Source organism: Gavialis gangeticus, unplaced genomic scaffold (genome assembly GCF_001723915.1).
Source record: "Gavialis gangeticus isolate Ggan-Ray unplaced genomic scaffold, GavGan_comp1, whole genome shotgun sequence".
NCBI classification, from domain to species: domain Eukaryota; kingdom Metazoa; phylum Chordata; order Crocodylia; family Gavialidae; genus Gavialis; species Gavialis gangeticus.
Window position 1 is genome coordinate 76,028,999 of NW_017729025.1, and position 1,272 is coordinate 76,030,270.

At 34.0% G+C, this 1,272-nt stretch overlaps 1 protein-coding gene across 1 annotated transcript in view; it reads left to right on the forward strand.

Annotated features, from left to right (window-relative positions):
- The window catches only part of FAM98B (family with sequence similarity 98 member B), a 53,758-nt gene that overhangs the window by 1,315 nt on the left and 51,171 nt on the right, over positions 1-1,272 (forward strand). The window contains exon 2 of the mRNA XM_019518958.1: positions 520-665. Coding sequence (XP_019374503.1) covers positions 520-665 — 146 coding nt within the window. The remainder of the gene's footprint in view (positions 1-519; positions 666-1,272) is intronic.

The window sequence follows — 1,272 nt, forward strand, 5'->3', positions numbered from 1 at the left end:
TTTTTTTTTTTTTTCGACTACAGAAAAATAATCAAGCAAATTTTAGGAGGTAATTTAACAAAAATAAATGTTCCAGTAGGTTTTGAAATTGAGGGGTGTATTAAATGAAATTGGACATGCCAAACGTTGCAGCCCAGTGTCCCTGCAATGTGTGAATTTGGAAAGGTGAAATTAAGCATTGTTAATTTGGGTTTGCTTGCTGCTGATCTAAGATGAAACAGTAAACGGTTTTGCGTACGTGGTTTTTGAAAATTGAGCGCCCCTGTAAACTGTGCCCTGATGCCTAGTGTATTCAGTATAGCCTGCAATGCTACAGGGTAAATAGAAAGATTGAGTGATTTGTCTTACTTGTGGTACATGAACATGTACATCTCCCACTTTGTGATGCATTCCAGTAATGCACCATAATTCTCCTAATGCTAAATATTTTTTAAATGGTTTATATTAAAGCAGTATAAAAATCTATGTGTAATAGTAGATATTTTATTAATACTCTTCATTTTTTCCCTCCCCATCCAGTTACAAAGGCCCTCTACTAGAGGAGGAAGCACTGAACAAAGCAGTAGAAAATGGATTGTCCTCACCGGAATTTTTTGAACTTTGCATTTGGTTAAGCTCCCAGATAAAACCTCTCTGTGACCTGGAAGAAAGTATCACATCAACAGGTGGTATTTGCACAGACTTTGGACTGCATATTATTTTAATTAGTTGGTATTTGCCTAATTGTTGATTTTATTTATTTATTTATTTATTTATTTTCTCCCAGTCAGTTACTGTTAAAGTATAAATTATGATCTTGTTCCAAGCAACAATTTTGAAACTTAGAAGTAAGATAGCTATAATCTAGATAAGCAAGAGGTTGAAACTCATTTCTGCATGCATGGAAGTGTTCTATTTCAACTTGTTTCACTGATTTTTTTTTTAAAATTGACAATGTAATTATTTTAAAGCAATCTTAATGTAAAAAGGGTATTAGCATACTACCTACAAATATTTGTAAACTTTCTATTTCCTTGGTGAGAGATTTTAAATAAATACACAGCATTTAGTTATTTTTTCTTACAACATTTAAATACTCTACAGTGATTCATTTTTAGTGATATAAAATGTTCGTATTTCATAGATGTCATAGACATTAGGGCTGGAAGGGACCTTGGAAGATCATTGAGTCCAGCCCCCCACCCGAAGGGCAGGAAGTCAGCTGGGGTCATAGGATCCCAGCAAAATAAGCATCAGATTTACTCCAGATGGTGTTCAATGTAGGTGCTTGAA